The sequence below is a fragment of the Penaeus vannamei genome, chromosome 2, assembly GCF_042767895.1.
Source record: "Penaeus vannamei isolate JL-2024 chromosome 2, ASM4276789v1, whole genome shotgun sequence".
NCBI classification, from domain to species: domain Eukaryota; kingdom Metazoa; phylum Arthropoda; class Malacostraca; order Decapoda; family Penaeidae; genus Penaeus; species Penaeus vannamei.
Window position 1 is genome coordinate 51340056 of NC_091550.1, and position 17500 is coordinate 51357555.

At 40.0% G+C, this 17500-nt stretch overlaps 1 protein-coding gene across 1 annotated transcript in view; it reads right to left on the bottom strand.

Moving 5' to 3' along the window:
- The window catches only part of LOC113802832 (uncharacterized), a 26759-nt gene that overhangs the window by 1404 nt on the left and 7855 nt on the right, over positions 1-17500 (bottom strand). Inside the window, exons 5-22 of the mRNA XM_070134686.1 lie at positions 16947-17219; positions 15863-16159; positions 13685-13981; positions 12666-12962; positions 12252-12527; positions 11838-12137; positions 10660-10883; positions 10094-10242; positions 9899-9935; positions 9151-9208; positions 8257-8382; positions 7134-7277; positions 5543-5704; positions 3124-4199; positions 2691-3011; positions 2216-2551; positions 889-1290; positions 1-736 (exon numbers count right to left, since the gene is read on the bottom strand). The exon at positions 1-736 is cut by the window's left edge and continues 1404 nt beyond it. Of these exons, the coding sequence (XP_069990787.1) occupies positions 1-736; positions 889-1290; positions 2216-2551; positions 2691-3011; positions 3124-4199; positions 5543-5704; positions 7134-7277; positions 8257-8382; positions 9151-9208; positions 9899-9935; positions 10094-10242; positions 10660-10883; positions 11838-12137; positions 12252-12527; positions 12666-12962; positions 13685-13981; positions 15863-16159; positions 16947-17219 (5511 nt within the window). The remainder of the gene's footprint in view (positions 737-888; positions 1291-2215; positions 2552-2690; positions 3012-3123; positions 4200-5542; positions 5705-7133; positions 7278-8256; positions 8383-9150; positions 9209-9898; positions 9936-10093; positions 10243-10659; positions 10884-11837; positions 12138-12251; positions 12528-12665; positions 12963-13684; positions 13982-15862; positions 16160-16946; positions 17220-17500) is intronic.

Consider the following 17500-nt stretch of genomic DNA (forward strand, 5'->3'; position numbering starts at 1 on the left):
TCAGGTAGTCATTATAACGATCTATTAGGTTCATAGCTGTCAACCCATATTTATTCACTTGTTCTGTCCTTAAAAAGTCCCCCAGATTCTTGTGGCCGTACATGCAGGCATAGTGTGCAGGTGTGTTGCCGAAACGGTCCTTTGCCTCAACCGAAGCTCCGTGACTGACGAGGTACCTGGCTGCGGAAGCGTTGTTCTTCAGAGCGGCGTAATGCAAGGGCGATGCCCGACACACTTCCAGTTCTTGATCGACCTTCTGGCCTCCCACTTGCACCAGGAGATGAAGAAATAGTGGAAACGCCTTTTCACAACTAAGAATTGTTGCTTTCTCTAGGATTTTGCTAAAGGTGTTTATTTGCTTAACATTTTCAGAATTACTTAGCTGTAAACTGGACGCAGAATACCTTGATTGGCCCTCTCCGATCAGCTCCAAAAGGTGTGAGCAAATGACAGTCCCAAAACTAGCTTCTGATTCTTTATCTTCACAGAATGCTATATCCGTTTTTGTGATGATGTTAGCCAGTGCTACCAACCAGTCATCACTACTGGATAATTCATCATATAACTCGAGCCCGTTTTGCATACCCTGAGAAGAACGTGTACTTTTTCGTAAATATTCTGAAGAGTATAATGCAAAAAAGAGTAATATGAACTGCTTAGTTTCCTCCTTCTTCCCAAGTTCACGAGTTCTTTCGAGTTCTTCATCCAAAAGGCGATATTGCTGTGCTACAGAAGCCTGCAAAAGTAAAGAGACATGCGCTACATATATAAACACACACACACACACACACACACATAGATATCTAGATAGATAAACTGATAGATAAATAGATGGATAGACAGATATAATTATATATATATATATATTCCAGTCAAATAAATCGATACCTTGAGTAGTTGGCTTCTCGTATCGTCCGATATCAAATCGACTGGCAGTCTGCCTTCATTATCTGGTAGGAAGAGGTTCGCCCCCATGTGCAGGACGAGGGCGATGGCCGTGTCGAGTTGTCCACTGTCAAGGGCGCCGTGCAGGGCCGTTTCCCCCTTCTCGTTCTGTGCCACAGCGCTGCCTCCGCTGTGCCAGATCCACCAGGCAAGCGTGGTTGCTCCGCTGGCACAGGCTCGGAACAGCAGACGACTGAGGATGGTGGAAGGGTCTTCAAGGACGCTGACCTTTGCATTCCAGGGCTTCTCTCCCTGCAGCAACTCCAACAAAATGTCTATTTCCGACCGCAATCGGGAATCTGGATCTAGGAGCGTCTTCTCATACCGGAGTTTGTGCACTGCAGCCTTTGGTGGCAGGATAAAGATATAAGTAAAATTAGTTATTTCTGGACAAAAAAGAAAAAAAAAATGTAGAGCAAGAAGAAGAAAAGGATTATTCACAGCACTTTTCCAATATTTAAATATTGAATTTCATTTTATATATATATATATAAATATATATATATATATATATTTGTATATATATTTGTATATATATATTTGTATATATATATATATATATATATATATATATATATATATATATATATATATATATATATATATAAAGATTCTTCCACGAAATGAAACGAGGAACTAAGAAAATGTCAGGTTACACCCACTGTTTCTATTACATCAAGGGGGATATAGATTAAAACTGTCAATACGTTCCAAAAATATATAACTCAACAGATAGTGCCTGTGACCATTAACGAGCATACCGGATAGAACATGTAGTGGTTTATGCATATTTCTTTCTTTCTATTTTTATGGTAATATCTAGGATCTTACCCTTTGAATATGAATATGTATCAAAGTTGAATCATTTTGCAATGCAAGGCAGTTATAAAAGAATATAATTCTGATAATACTTATACTGTACTAAACTAGAATTCCCATCACATAAGTTTTTGTTTTTTCTTTCTTCATATATAGGAGAGGAGGTCCTATTCTTTGTTAATACAAGAACGCTCTAGCATACTGAACTCACTGAGTATACGTATGTGATTTTTAATTGGAAAATGGAAAGGTAAACTTGTTTCTTTCTATAGTATTCATTTAGAATTGGAATACTTATGCCCTTCATATACAGGAATATCTCCTGAGTATGAAGAACAAATATGGCTACTCAGTTGTTGTAAATCTAACACAAAATACGACTAGTTGTTTCTGCCAGATTTTTAAAAATCCTAATATCATGAATACCCAACTTTACTTCCCTGTTACTTACCCTTGTAACAACGACACCGACCCAGGTTGTGACATCTGGGGTTATCCATGCTGTCTCCACTGGACCTAAGCCGTTACTGGACGACGTCAAAGGCGCCCCAGCAGCCAGCAGCAGCGACAGCAGGGGAGTGCAGTTGGTTGTGATGGCATGGTGGAGTGGGTAGCAGGAGTGACATCCTGGAGGCTCTAAAGGAGCTCCAGAAGCCAACAGTGCAGAGGCCTTCTTCACGGCTGCCAGGCGGGCTTCCTGTTCCTTATCATCTTGGTCAAAGGTACGTTGTGCTGCTGCTGTTATCAAGTTCATCAAATCATTGTATGCTAGTTCGCCTTTACACCCCTGTACGAAAAAAATATGCAATACTTACTCAGTATCACATTTTAACAACATACAAGTATATATACATAAACCTTTAAATATACATTTGCATCTGCATATACAGTACATTTACATATGCCATACGTGTGTGTGTAAATACCTTCATAGCTTTGCTTATTCCACTTTCTATGTCTTTTGCAGCCTCCAGGTGGCCCTTCTCCCGGGCGAGGTCCGAGGGCGTCTTGCCGTCGTGGGTGCGGGCGGTGGGCAGGGCGCCGCGCTCCAGCAGGACCCCGATTTTGGGTCGGTCGCCCTGCTCCGCCGCCACGTGGAGCAGCGTCCGGCCCCGCTCGTCCTGGTAGTGCATGTCGCAGACGCCGAAGTCAACGGCAGTGGCCAAGGCTTCCGCGCTCGCGTTCTTCTCTCTGCAGTAAGCGTGGTAGAAGTCTCCGCTCTTCTTGTATTGTCTCATACAAATATTCTGAAATGAAGGTAATCGGCTGTATATTATTCATTTGAATTTTTACTGTTCTGTGAATTAATATGTCATTCGCATTACAAGTCATGATCTATTGCGCATGTGAGTCATTTACCATTAAGTGCTTCTGATCTTGGAAAGAAGCTCGATGTGCATTCTTGTTGAGCCACCAGGCTGTGTGAGCATGGCCGCGGATGAGAGCTGTGTCTTCTGCACTCAATTTCTCCTTGTCAAGTGTGTTGACAAGAGTATCTTCTAGTTCAACAAGTTTCTGGACAGTGGACAGCCTTCCATGTAAGGAAGCCTTGTGAAGGACTGAGAGTCCCCTGTCTGTCCGAATGTTTATGTCTGCTCTCTCTTCCACCAGCAGCTCGATTACGGAAGTGTGTCCGCAAAGAGCGGCATAATGAAGAGGTGTGTTATTTTGGTTGTCTTTAACATTAGGATCGGCTCCATAATCGAGCAACAATTTGACCAAAATGACCTCATTTCTGAGAGCAGCATAATGCAAAGCAGTGTGGTGGGTAGGAGTTTTATTTTTAACGTCTGCATCATTCATTAGTAACAGTTTAACAACTTCTGTTTGGCCCGCCAGTGATGCACAGTGGAGGGGTGTATTGCCCTCTGGTGAAATAGTATCTGGGTTCTTAAGAACAACTAGCATGGGCTTTTCCTCTCCATATCTTGCATATGCAAGAAGTGTTTCATTGGTTGCACTTGAATTATTTACATCAACTCCTTCCCAGTTAGAAAATATTTTCACAACATCGATCTTTCCATTTATTGCAGCAAGATGAAGAGGAGTGTCACCAGTAGCATTAGAGGGATTCGGGTCACATTGCTTATGCAGTAGTAATTCTACAACTTCGGTATGTCCTTCATAGGCTGCATAGTGAAGTGGGGTGTTCTTGGTGGCACTGGTTAAAGCAGAGAGATCTTCGCCTTTTTCTGACAGTTTAAGCACCTCGTCAGCACGCCCGTTTCTTGCCGCCTTGTGCATGAGGCCCATGTTCTTCGCTTCCAATATTTCTTTACCCTCAGTCATTGCGATAGCATTGTGTGCCACAAGATATGACAAATCATTTTCCATGATTTCTCCTTGTGGCTTAGATAAGGGCCCGCACTTGCTATTATTTGATTCTACTTCACTATCTCCACTGGAACTCTCAAGCACAATAGGATGAATATGATCTGCAAATGGCAAAATGTGAATTTAGGTACCATAGTGTCAAAGTACAAGTCCACCATGTGAGCTGAAAATTGGACAGAAAAGATTAAGAAAGTGCAGAAATTTTATTATTTGGGAAGCATGGTGAGTGAAGATGGTCGATGTGACACTGAAATTAGAAAGCATATCGGAATAGCAAAAGACACTTTTCAAAAGCTTGGTACAGTTTTTAAAGATCGCAGACTTGGTATTAAACAAAAGTTAGAGTATTGGACTGTTACGTCAATTCGGTTTTACTATATGGCAGTGAATGCTGGACAATATCAGTGGACCGACCACGTGACCAATCAGGAAATACTGCAAAGAGTGGGACGAAAGAAAACACTGATGATGACACTCAGAAGAAGGCAGCTAAAATTTCTAGGTCATGTCATGAGAAAAGAGGGCATGGAAAATTTGACATTGACTGGGCGTATTGAAGGAATGCGAAGCAGGGGAAGGCAGCGACTGACACTCATGGGCAGTTTGTCTGGATGGTTGGGACAGTATGTCAATAGTGAGAAGGTTACAGTGAAGGAATTGTTTAGGATGACTAGAGACAGACAGGCTTGGAAATCATTGATCGCCGACGTCCACTGTGGATATGGTACCTGATGAGAGAGAGAGAGTATCAAAGTACCCCTAAAATAGGATAATTCATGATGACTGTTGCATGTACATATAAAAGGTTATGTTTAGTCATTGTCCATGCTTCTCCCACCCCTAATATATATAGACAAATTGTATTTCGCCATAAAAACTGACATTATATTTACAAAGCTCCAAGACAATTAAAAACATTAGACATACAGTCTCATATTCCTCAATATGTTACTATTTACAACAGAGGTATTAACTAAGTGAAAATCAGTTGGCCTGTTAATAGTACCGTGTAGTGGGATGCATACAGCTGAAACTTATAGCTACCAGCTCCAAAACACGTTATTACACATGGACCCTAAATATCCCAGTTATTACCTTTGGCTGCTGGGCCACCTCAAGAACACCTCACTCTCTCTGTAAGCCAACTGCTAACTGTTGCTGATTGCCAAGCTAATGACCTTGCAATTACTTATAGCTCTTGATGCATGTAGAGTTTTCTACAATTCCTGACGTCCATCAGGGGGTAGTTATACTTGCGTTTAAATATCAGTACATAACAATTTCATTTTGGTGGTCCTGTTATACCCTAACTAAATCCTTCATCACAAATGAATTTTATCTTTTTACACAGTCCAAGGTAATGCCCATGCTATGTTATGCAGGTTTTTGCCACTTCATTCACCACATATGGACCACCCTTAGTAGTAATATTGCTCGTCCTCACCTCCAGATTCCCTAGAAACATTTTTTGTGCTTATGATGCTCCCCTCCGAACTTGACACACTGGCAGCTGTGACTTCTTCATGGTTCTCGTCAAATGATGTATGGTCATTTTCCGCTTCATTATGTCTGTCCGTAGTATCGCTTTCCTCAACTTGTAATACATCTTGTATGGGAGGAAATGTATTGTTACTTTGTGATTACATCAGTGAATTCGAAGTATAAGCATAAAAGTTCAAAATATGAATGTTTTATAAAGTCTTTTTAATTCAAAATGCATAGACCTAAAATTGAATAAGTAAAGTTAACATGTTCCATGCTCATATTTAGTTCAATTAACAAATATAAATGTATATTTAAACATGTTACAGGACGATGTTCTTGATTCATATTGTATACAAATTACAATAAAATAACAGTATTATTCTTTATTCCTCTCTTTTCTTCCTAGATCCCTTTCCTCAAAATCCTTTTATTCATTATGTTTTCCATTCTTTTTATCATCCTCTTTCCGTATTAAGCACCTTTTTCCTCCTTATTCCATTTAAAAAAAAAATCTCCTTGTCCTCCCTTTCCTCCTTGTCCTTCCCTCTCCTTGTGTATGCATGCATGTGTACAGGAAAGTGTGGGATAAAAAAAACAAAAGGATATAGAGAAAAAAAAGAGAAATTAGGAAAGCGAGTATACACATGTGTATATGCACTTGTGTACACGAGCATTCCCAATTTCTTTACATATTCTCCTTATACACGCAGGTATATACACATATGTACACATGCATATATACACATGTAGACCTGCATACACATACACGTATACACATGCATATACACGAGGATGTATCAAATATGTAGTTGATCTCCTTGGCTACAGAGTCCGTATTACTGCACCATATCCAGAAATAAAGGTTGGAGCACTTGTACCAGGGGCTAGAAATCTTCAATCTCTGGGACCTAACAAAGTCCAGAGACTATTTTCACTACTGGGATCAGCTCCTGAGCCATGAGGGACCAACAGACATCTTGTGGCGAGCTCGATCACAACTGGATACCACTCTGTGACTGTCTCACCGGGAACAGTTGTCTGCCACAGATGTGAGTTTGGCATAAAAAGCCATCACATCGAGTTTACAAACATCAGTTAGAGCATATATGGCAATAAAAGACATGAAGCCAAAAAACATATTTCAGCTCCAATGCCATATTGTGCTCATCAACGGGAGTAACCTACACTACCGAAGGTTGGAGTTGCCTAGAGATTGCTATGGTTACTCCCTGGAGATGGTGACCATCGCTCCACCCGACTAGTAGTAAGTGGTCTTACCCACATTATTCCACTACCATTTCTTGTTACCTTAATTTTTAGGGGCAACCGATCATCCTGTCATGAAGACCGGATTTTCTATGCTTTTATCTGGAATCCCACTTGAGGTCAAACCTCAGGCAATTACTCCGGGTAGATGCCACCTCTGCCATCTCCGCCGATGTTGCCCCATGCAAAGGGGCTGTGGGGTGCATGGCCCGACGTCCACCTATGGGGCTCCCTAGGGTTTTGCCCGACAGTTTTTTCATCGGGCTAATGGTGTCGATCCTCACCTTCAGATCCTCCAAGGTCATCAATCCTATTTCTATCCAAACTCGATTCGGTGTCGACTGGGCCTTCATCTTGATCTTCATGAACATTTTCAGCAATAACTTCATCTATTTTAAGGGACACATAGCCGTCATGTTGATCGATATCTAAGAAAAGAAGAAATGTACAATTAGTTAATCTGCAAACCTTACTTATTTATGGCCGTTACACAAAAAGTAATCAAGCATTATAGGTTCGGTGTAATTAGGGTTGCCAACCGTCCCTTAAGATAAGGTATCGTTCAGAATTTGGAAATGAAATGAAGTAGTACTTGCAGCAAAGTTTGGGAAAATTGGGAAACTTCTGAACTGCAATAAAAAGACGTTTTATTGAATGAGGTTGTTATTTAGTGAACTCCTTTTCGTCTGAAGAGATACACATTGAAAAAATTACATTCAAAATAAAATTAATAGATTAGTATATACGGGTCAGAAATGGTGGAAGGTGTAATTTTTTAGGGTTCTGTCAGTAGATATGAGTACATCTCGGCAATTTTGAGGGTTTTACCCCTCCAGCTTGAAACTGAATATTCACATACTTAGTTTTATACTTCAAATTTTTTTTGAGGCTCACTTATATTGTTTTTATTCTTAAAGACTGAAAAAATTTACTACACTGTGGATTTTAGTTGGTTACAAAATTCAACTGTTCTTTGGACAGAAGATGTGTAATACACAATAACGATGTTTATATTTGTTTATTTTGTATGGATGGGCAAGCCTATAAACACGGGGTTTGAATAACTTTTTAAACCCAAATATTTTCATATAAAGGTACTTTATCAGCTGTGAGTTTTCTAAGGGGTTAGGTCAAGGGTGGTTGGCGTGTGGCACCTGTTCCCGTGTCCCTTATTTTCGTTTCAGGGAGTCGGCAGCCCTAGGTGTAATGGGACCACCTCTCAAAACAGTCGACTCCCAATCATGGTGATGACATGCTCTAACCAAATCCCTTATAACAAATCAGTTTCATCTTGCTACACTCGCGATGGCCATGTCATGTTAAGCATGCCACTGCCATATCATCCACCACATCCACCATGCACCTGTCTCCACTTTCAGCCAGTCAGCTGGTATTGCACATCCTCACCTCCAGATTCCCCAGAAACGTTATTACTGCTTATGACGTTCCTTTCTGGACCAAATTCGCTGACTGTGGAGTCGTCATGGTCCACGGCAGAGTACCTTTCCTGACTGTCCTCGCCTTCCATCGCTTCTTGAAGGAAATGAAATGCGTGATTAGTTATTTTGCGCTCAGTTCATGATACAATTATTTTTCCAGATATATATTTTTGTTTTTGTTTTTGTTGTTGTTCAAGTTACACAGTACAGTGAATGAATAACTCATTCGTGAATAACTTCACACACATATGTATAGCAATTATTTGTCCAGAACAAAATCTCTTCATAATAATTTGCCGTGAGTAAGAAGTGAAAAAGTCCTTCCTTTCACTAAGGCAAAAAGGACAACGAAACCAGGTACCGCTTTGAAGAACAGCACAGAGAAATTCTAGGCGTGTGTGTGTATTCATATATATGTGTGTATATATATACATACACATATGTGCACGTATATATACATACATACATACATATGTATATATGTATATATATATACATATATACATAAACATGTATATACATATATGTATACACACACACATACATATAAATATACATGCACACACAAACAAAAAGAAAAAAGGAAATTAAAAAAATATATATGCGTATATATACATATATATACGTTATACACACACACACACACACACACACACACATATACATATATATATATATATATATATATATATATATATATATATATATATATATATATATATATATATATATATGTATACACACACACACACACACACACACACACACACACACACACATATATATATATATATATATATATATATATATATATATATATATATATATATATATATATATATATATATATAATGTTACTTACGGTTGTCATCAGTTGAGCCTTTGTCTAATATAAATCCCTCATTGTTGAAAGAGAAGTCCTGGAAGTGACAGTCATGAAACAGAAAAATGTCACATAACATTTTTTTGTGCACATTCCTCAATCTACAACCAATTCCCATCATGTATCCTATCACCTGAGCGCGCACTTGAGTCTGTACTTGTAATGGGTGTTGCTGCTATTATTGTACTCCATGCCTCAGGTCAAGTAAAGATGTAGCAAAAGCCTACACACTGAGGGGGTGCCTACCTTGCTCTTTATTCTATCGCAATAGGGCCAGTAAAAGATTGAAAAATATAGAATAAATAAATAAATAAAGTGCAACTATAAAATTTTGCCGTGCCGGGTCCCTTTCTACTGGCACTGTGTTGTCTTCTTTGGCATGCAAAGTTTCAGCTCTACAAAGAAAACATCGATCTGCTCTACTGTCTACATGCTCTATAAACTACTCTATCACTAAACTCTAAACTAAACTAAACTTGTTGTCTAGAATCATGTCTTTACGCTTCAATTTCCGTTATCCTATTTTAGCAAAATAATAACAAAAATATTCACTGCTGCAAATTACCCAATCTCCCTCCGGATCTGGATCGTTCATGACAGATATGTAGATTGTACAATGTATACAACAGTTTGCCCTTAACACTTAATCTCTCCATAAACAATTAATTATATTTCCAACTTTTTCAAAGAGTATAACTTCATTCATATATGTCAATAATACAGTTACCTGTTCCTCAGGTTGACTTACGCAATAACTTGTGTTCCTGCAGAAATACAAAAGAAATCAATCATTGCCAACCGCATGCTACTAAACACGTAAAATGTACTCTATTATATACACACTTACATACACATTTAATTGATATTATGGAATTTAGGAATTCGTGAATGAATCCCTTCAACTCAAGAAGAATAGTCTTACCTTCTCATTCTCCGCATAACAAACATTGCCAACATGGCGATGAGAGGCACGGCCAAGACGACGCCTGGCAGGAAGTAGATCCACGTCGTGACCTCCTTGGTTGAAATCTTTTCTTCCGAGACCGTGCCCCAGCCGGCGGAAGTCTTTGCCTGGCGAAAAAGGTGAGTCTTATCAGCTATCAGTCATTGTATACATGCACAAGCATACGCACATACGCGCATGTACTTTTAGATATGTGTGTGTGTGTGTGTGTGTGTGTGTGTGTGTGTGTGTGTGTGTGTGTGTGTGTGTGTGTGTGTGTGTGTGTGTGTGTGACTGTGAGTGTGAGTGTGAGTGTGAGTGTGAGTGTGAGTGTGAGTGTGAGTGTGAGTGTGAGTGTGAGTGTGTGTGTGGATGTATATATATAATATATATACAAATATATATATAATATATATATATATATATATATATATATATATATATGTATGTATGTATGAATGTATGCATATATATATGTACATATATAAATTTATTTATTTATTCATATATATGCAGCATACTTTTCAGATAGCTCCAACACTTACCAATATCAGTACACAGTACACAGAACCACTCTGTAGGCCCGTGATCTCATAGCTCGTTTGGTCAGCTGGCAAAATCACGGAGCCATTGTCACTGCCCTCGCCCATATTGATCCAACTCAGGTTATAGCGCAGTATTATTCCATTGGGTTCATCAGGTGTTTGCCACGCCAGGTAGATGCCGTTGGACGACTGCACTATGTCGGTCACTTCAGGAGGACCAGGGGCTGTGGGGGTGCCGCAATAGATTGCTTTAGATTGTTCTATTTGTTGGGGGGGGAGAGAGAGAGAGAGAGAGAGAGAGAGAGAGAGAGAGAGAGAGAGAGAGAGAGAGAGAGAGAGAGAGAGAGAGAGAGAGAGAGAGAGAGAGAGAGTGTGTGTGTGTGTGTGTGTGTGTGTGAGAGAGAGAGAGAGAGAGAGAGAGAGAGAGAGAGAGAGAGAGAGAGAGAGAGAGAGAGAGAGAGAGAGAGAGAAAGAGAGAATGTGTGTTTGTGAGAGAGAGAGAGAGAGAGAGAGAGAGAGAGAGAGAGAGAGAGAGAGAGAGAGAGTGAGAGAGAGAGAGAGAGAGAGAGAGAGAGAGAGAGAGAGAGAGAGAGAGAGAGAGAGAGAGAGAGAGAGAGAGAGAGAGAGAGATTTATTACTACCAAAGCACGCTGAGCAAACCTCGGGACTGCATCGCATCTATTGGCACTAGACGATGGCCGGCGACAGTGCATAGGGCGAGCGACCATCATCTTGATATCAAAATGTCTGCCTTCTCGCGGAGGCTTTAGAAAATAAACAAGATTTGTATTCTGAATTTAAACCATAGTTTTATTTTTCCTGTGTTATATATAGGTCTGGGAGACCTACCGACCCACTTTCAGAGTGAGTCTGATACCTGAACCAAAGGTATATTTTTTCTGGGCCTAAATGGTCTGCTACCAGGATTAAATTATCTGATAGCCCAATTTGTAACGAACTTTATTTAACGCCTCCACTTAATTCAAACTTTATATCCGCTTAAGGATCGTGGACTATCTTTCATTCGGCAGGCTTTGAGATCTAGCTTTAAATAATTTTAAAATAGAATAAAAAATAGGATGTGTCAGCTGTATTGGATACAACATACAACTTCAACATATGAATCACGATTAGGTACCCCCACAGGAGTAAACACAGGAACAGGCATAAATACTCACTGTCTTCCTCGGTGTAAACATTGTCACACTCTCCATGGGGACCGAAGCCTCCCTCTGTCTCAGCTGCAACGCATACAGTGTACATAGTGTAAGGTTTCAGGCCGCTGATGGTATAATTGGAGGCGCTTGGTATGGTCGCATCATTTTGCTTATCTTCCCCCTGGTTCTGCCATATCCACGTGACTTTGTTGTTAATAATGGTGCAGTTTCCATATGGATCGGGCTGGCTCCATGTTACCCAAAGTTGGTCTGACATGTTGGCCACCATGACAGCATCAACTTGCCCTGGGGCTTCTGGGACTGAGAAGTTGTATTTCTAATAAGTTCCACGCTATTATATATCAGATATTAAGTATATATCAAATATATTTATAATTTAACTTTGCCCATAAACCAGATACTAATGAACCTTACCTACTGCCATTGATGTATTGTCGCAGCTTCTTACTCCAAAACCTTTAATTGTCTCGGCCATAACACTTATTTCGTGAAACACACAAGCTGTTAAACCTGTTATTTCGTAATTACTTTCGTTGCCATTCACATATGCTGAATAATTTTGATTTTCATATCTCCATTCAGTCTTGTACCTCGTGATGATGCCATTGGGCTGAGGTGGTCGTTCCCAAGTAACCAGCAGGGACGAAGGAGTTACGACATCCAGGGAAGATATTATTGGAGGTCCGGGAACTAGAACAGTTGTTTCTTTGTAAGATATAACTAGATATACTTCAACATGATCTTTTACGCACATATTCATGCACTGCAAGAGCGACATATATGTAAAAGGAGGTATAAAAGTCCTTGACCTGAATGAATATCACTTACCGTCTTGATCGGTGGTGTTATATGCACTCCTCTCTGGACTAAAGCCTCCCTCTGTTTTAGAAGCCACATATATCGTATAATTTGTGTAGGCTTTGAGGCCAGTTATGAAATACGCTGTGCCAGCAATAATTTCAACCTGGCCAACTGTTTCCCCTGTCTCATTTTGAAACCAGCGAACACTGTTGTTCGTAATGGGACACACGGGCCCAGGAGGTGCAGGCTGGGTCCAGGTCACACCTAGATGGTTTGGCTCGTTCTCCACCATCAGTACTGTTATGCTGGACGGAGCTTGTGGTGCTGGGGAGATTATGATAAAGCAATGAATATGGAGTGTTACTATAATGGTTGTAACTAGTTGTAATGCTAGAACTATTACAGTTACTACACCATTGCTGAAACTAATACTAGTATTCCTGCTACTATTACAGGTACAACTATCACAGTGCCTATAAATAATATCCATCCCTATGGTCATTATTATTATCATGATCTCTAACCCTATTTAAAACTGTACTAATCACAGTTTAGTGTTTCATGAAAACATTTACTTTCAATAGCAGCTTTTCGGCAATGAAAAGTTTATATTTACCACAGGCTGGTAAGAATAGTCACGCATTCTTCCCAAAATATGAATAATAATCTTGAGATTCCAGAAATATTGTTGATGAAAAAAATGGCAGTTGAAGGATTAGTAATAGAACTATGCATGAAAAAGACCAAGATCTAAAGAGAAATTAAAACCTTCTGCAAATGGTCAAACAGGAAACAGAATCTTGAAAATATAATAGGTACAGGCAATGAGACATTACATCGGATATGTTTAACAAAACTAGTTTTTGTCTATGTATTTCTGTTTTTTTTTTTTTTTTCAGTGGAGCAGGATACTTGCTTCTACACATTATATCTGAACACAATATGTTTCTTTTATAGTAGACTCATACTCTTTAAAACACAATAAGTAAAAATAAATAATATTTCTTAAAGTTGTACAATCATTGAAATAAACATCGTCTACGTACCTATCATTCCAGTATTACCAGTATCTTCAGTTTGGTCTCCATGCCCCTCCTTGTTAACAGCTCTGACAGCGACCCTGTATTGGGCACAAGGGTCCAGTCCGGTGATGACATGTGTCCAACCGGCAGCGATTTCGACCTCGCCAGCTGAGCCACCTGTGTCGACTCTTGACCAGCTGATGATGTTGTTGGTGATGGGGCATAGGGGACCGGGCGAAGGAGGCTGCATCCAGGTGACTTTGAGGCGGTCTGGCATGTCATCCACTGTCACTACTGTCACGTTGTCTGATGCTTGTGGAACTGGAGAAACATATAGTGTATTTGCATACATAAATACTATGTGTGCACACGGACATATAATGCATTGAAACCTTACGAAAGACCCGAGCAAACCATTTAGAGAATTGGTCCCCACCCCTGGATTGTGAGGATGGAATGGAGTGAAAATATAAATGATTAATGCAAAGTGTCAAGCCGCTACACTTCACACAATTTGCCAAGCGTTTTGGAAAGGATGTTGCCAGCTACTGACGGAGCCTCGGCTTAAGGTTGCCCCATATGTCGTAGAGATGCTCCACTAGCTTAGGCACGGTTATGGTATCGGGAATTACCCAGCCAGTCTTTGATTATGTCAACATCAGCTCATTCGAGCCAGTCCTTTATCAATATTGACGTGTAGGCCGGTGCACATCCAGTTGGAACACGGTTGACTGGCAGTGGCCAAAGTATTCCTCAAGTTTAAGGCGAGGAGCTCCAAGTAGTGATTCTCGTTCTAAGTCATGTTCCTTGACAAGACAACAAGCTTCCCTGTCCCATGGTATCTTATGGATCCCCATACCATCACTGAATCAGGGCGTTTCACTGTGATTTGCAAGTACTATGCAGAGAATGGATCTGCTCCTGTCCCGACCAAACGTTCCCTCTATTTCCATTCACGGTAAAGGTCGCCTCATCAGTCCACAATACTCTCATCACTTCGGTCCCAATTCAAATATTTCTTACAAAATATAACTTTTGTCTTTGTTTCTTGGTGAGCAATGGTTTACGTCTCGACCGTCTGTGTTCATAACAGTGGTCGTCCCCATTATTAATTTCTCCTACAGTCTGCAATTTAAAAAGGGAAGGCGGGTCGTGTAGAAAAAAAAAAAAAAAAAAAAAACAGGTGATGAGTGCCATTATAAAATTTCATTCTCTCTTTACCAGCGCCTTATACACACTCGTGAGAGATATGTACGCAAAGACGACAAACGTCTGCCTCCTTTGCCAACATCGCCCACTCCAATGCAACTGACGTTTTCCATAAGTAAATATGTATATATATATATATATATATATATATATATATATATATATATATATATATATATATATATATATAGAGAGAGAGAGAGAGAGAGAGAGAGAGAGAGAGAGAGAGTACCTGATTCTCGCGCCAATTGTGATGGCGTTGGCTGTATATTCACATCAGAATTTGGAAAATTAGAAATCACTGAAACTATGAAACACAAAATATCAAAGTGCCTATAAAATTTATAAAAAATACTCTTCATACTCCAATTTGGCTGACTGGAGGCCGAGTAGCAAAACAGCTGCATTTCTCACACATTCCCGTTTGAAAGATTGCATAGAAACATTAAAATCATGTCTGCTTTTAGGGCCACCAACCCCAAAAATGTGTGTTCTGAGTAACCAAAATTGATTGAGAATAACTGATCAGGTTATAAGGGTTGCGGACTGAAGACTTGATGCTAGTTCATACAGCAATATTTATAGCAGGCAAAGTTTACTTGACGATAATGCATCCTTATTCTCTCTCTCTCTCTCTCTCTCTCTCTCTCTCTCTCTCTCTCTCTCTCTCTCTCTCTCTCTCTCTCTCTCACACACACACACACACACACACACACACACACACACACACACACAAACACACACACACACACACACACAACTCTAGAGGGGGAGTGATATATATGGTTGGATGTCGATGCAATGAGGCAGGTTGATCCACTGCCATTGATAAAATTAATGAGGAATGTGTTTAAGGTCTAAGAAAGGTTCTGATCTTTCGGTGAGTATATGTTGATTCTTTCTCATTATCTTATACTTGAAACAGCATTATGCACTAAAGAATGGTATTTATATGTAAGAAAATAAAATCGGAAAAAAGCATCGTCTACTTGCCTATCATTCCCGTAATACCAGAATCTTCAGTTTGGTCTCCATACCCCTCTTCAGTGATAGCTCTGACAGCGACCCTGTATTGGGCACAAGGGTCCAGCCCGGTGATGACATGTGTCCAACCGGCAGCGATTTCGACCTCGCCAGCTGAGCCACCTGTGTCGACTCTTGACCAGCTGATGATGTTGTTGGTGATGGGGCATAGGGGACCGGGCGAAGGAGGCTGCATCCAGCTGACTTTGAGGCGGTCTGGCATGCCATCCACTGTCAGTACTGTCACGTTGGTTGGTGCTTCTGGAACTGGAGGAATATAGTGTGTTTACATACATACTTTGCTCATGCCATATATATATATATATATATATATATATATATATATATATATATATATATATATATATATATATATATATATATCGTGTATATATGTGTGTCTTATTGCCTTAATTATATCAACAAATGAAAGTAAATAATGTTAAATATCACAGAGATACAGAAGGCTTCTGGTGACATTCACGCCACCGAAGTCAAAACCACGTCTTATAACTCGGAGATCTTTCAAATTCTCACCATGTCCTTTCAGCGACACTCGTTATTGACATAATTTTACTTGTATTTAGTGTATTTGGTGTACTGCTAAAAGGGCACAGGCATACTGTATACACCTTTATAAAAAGTATTTTGTATCAAAAGACATAGAATGCGGTTCACAATGAAGATATAAATCCCTATCTGAGGCTTTCATATAACGTGTCATTGAGTATCGCGCCCTGATTGGCTAGCAGGTGTATATCGTGACAATGGCATACAAACTAAGAAAAAAAAATCAATAGGTTGTAATATGCGCGTAAAAGGGATAAAATGTATCAACGTGTTATGGGTTTCGGAATTGCTATAAAAGAGGTCTATACCCAAATTTTCCTGCCTTAGAGTAATGTTATTAAAATCTTTCCAAGCAGACATATCAACAGAAATATATATGTACATGTTTATGAATGACATGTATATATAGACCGATAGATAGATAGGTAGATATAGCAATGTAGACACAGACAAGGATGTAGATTGATACTGATAGCTACAATACCTTCAGATTCTGTGAACAGTATTTCACTCTCTTGCCCTCCCAAGGCTTCTAGGCCCTCCAGCGGCTGCACCCTGAGTAGATATTGCTGGCAGGGAGACAAGCCCGTTATGTTGGCAAATGTGTCTGATACTTTTACTTCTCCCCCGGCGTCTGGAGGCGTCCAAGCCAGGCGAAAGGACTTCACCCTTGAGCACTTCCCAAGCAGCTCCCATTGTACAAAGACGCCTCTATGTTCTGGTGTGGATTTCAGGTCGCCGACAACGGGAGATGCATCTGAGGGCGGATGAAGAAAAATGTAAGAATAGACCGTCCAATAATCGTAGAAAAGGTAATAAACTAGTCACATCACAAAAAATTTAGGCTACTGTCGCTTTTTTGCCTTTTTGCCTGTGTGTGTGTGTGTGTGTGTGTGTGTGTGTGTGTGTGTATGTGTGTGTGTGTGTGTGTGTGTGTGTGTGTGTGTGTGTATTCAAGGGCCAATTTTCACTTCAGTTACCATCTTGGCTTCCAGGATTACATTACCGAAAATTGTTTGATATCACGTACCTATACAT